This window comes from Branchiostoma belcheri, unplaced genomic scaffold (genome assembly GCF_001625305.1).
Source record: "Branchiostoma belcheri isolate BF01 breed outbred unplaced genomic scaffold, Haploidv18h27 scaffold232, whole genome shotgun sequence".
Lineage (NCBI taxonomy): Eukaryota > Metazoa > Chordata > Leptocardii > Amphioxiformes > Branchiostomatidae > Branchiostoma > Branchiostoma belcheri.
Genome location: NW_017803835.1, coordinates 280,614 through 281,947, shown reverse-complemented (window position 1 = coordinate 281,947; position 1,334 = coordinate 280,614). Strand labels below are relative to the sequence as shown.

The 1,334-nt window shown below is 42.9% G+C and overlaps 1 protein-coding gene across 1 annotated transcript in view; it reads right to left on the bottom strand.

Annotated features, from left to right (window-relative positions):
• The window catches only part of LOC109470779, a 6,429-nt gene that overhangs the window by 1,352 nt on the left and 3,743 nt on the right, over positions 1–1,334 (bottom strand). Inside the window, exon 6 of the mRNA XM_019769855.1 lies at positions 437–689. Coding sequence (XP_019625414.1) covers positions 437–689 — 253 coding nt within the window. The remainder of the gene's footprint in view (positions 1–436; positions 690–1,334) is intronic.

Here is a 1,334-nt window from a genome sequence, read left to right as displayed (position 1 = left end):
ACCTGTAATTTGTAAAATAAACAATGGGAGAGGGGGGTACACTATGAATCTCAGATTCAGATTTATTGAATATTGACTGGCCTGTCACATTGAAGTGCATGAAATATCTCGCGTAGTTACATCATACTGCCCAATATTACAACTAGAAAAGTAACATTTGCAAAGCAAAATGTTTACCTTTGCATAATGTTTACCTTCGCACATGGTCTGCTCTGTTTCATATATATGGTCAGACAGGGGTCTAAATGCCCCCTACTATAAAATTGCAACATGATGTACCCCAACACCAGTTACCATGGTGACAGACGTCTACAAATCAAGTGATTGGTCAGGTCAGAGGTCAGTGTTTGGAACAAAAGAAGAAGAGGAAACGTAGCAAAAACAATATGTTTTCCTTCGGCAAACATAAATAGTAAGCAGTTCTGCCTGCACGTACATGTTGTAGTGATAGTAGTGCCCCACAGAACCCTTCTCCACCGGTTCTATCCCTCTCACGGACACCAGAGTGCCCGGCAACTCCCCTTCAGCCGGTGCGCACTCTATAGAGTACATCCTGCCGCTGTTGTCATGGAGCGTTGCTAGGTTACTGCAGAACCCCATGGCCACGCCCACCGGCGTGTTCTGCAGGATGCCGGCAGCCTGTTCTACAGAGGAGGCCGTCAGAAGGGCGCGGTTCAGGAAATGACGAACTGTACGTGGAATAAAAGGGGGAAATAATTAGTAGGAATAACAGGAGACTTACCATACTTTAATTAAAGTCGAGAAATAGCCTGCTGTGATAATGATGGTGTTGATCAACACTATGTCATCTATCTTTTCAGTTCAAAGATAATTCATGATGAGTTTGTGTGTGTGTGTGTGTGTGTGTGTGTGTGTGTGTGTGTGTGTGTGTGTGTGTGTGTGTGTGTGTGTGTGTGTGTGTGCATGAGTGCGTATTTGCACTTAGGAACGTCTGTGTAATTAATAATGTACAATTTCTTTAGCTTACCTGTTGTTGCTGTTCTGACTTCATCCTTCACGGTTCCGTGCCGATAGACAGGGTAGTCTGGGTCTTTTGTGTCACCTGAAGGTGAATATATTAGACTCAATATTGTGCTATTAAGACACGATATTAAACCGTTATGTAATCACACTACGACATTATAGACTGGTGAAAGGGCACATACCTGGGTCAGACCAAATTCCCATGCAACAGCACTTAGTTTTAGGGTATACAAAATATACCTGAGCCAGAATTCTATGGGGTTTTGTGCGCCCATTTTTTTACCTTTATCTAACCTTGAATCGCACATTGTACAATACACACTTTTCGGTAAGCAATTTTTCAAGAGCTC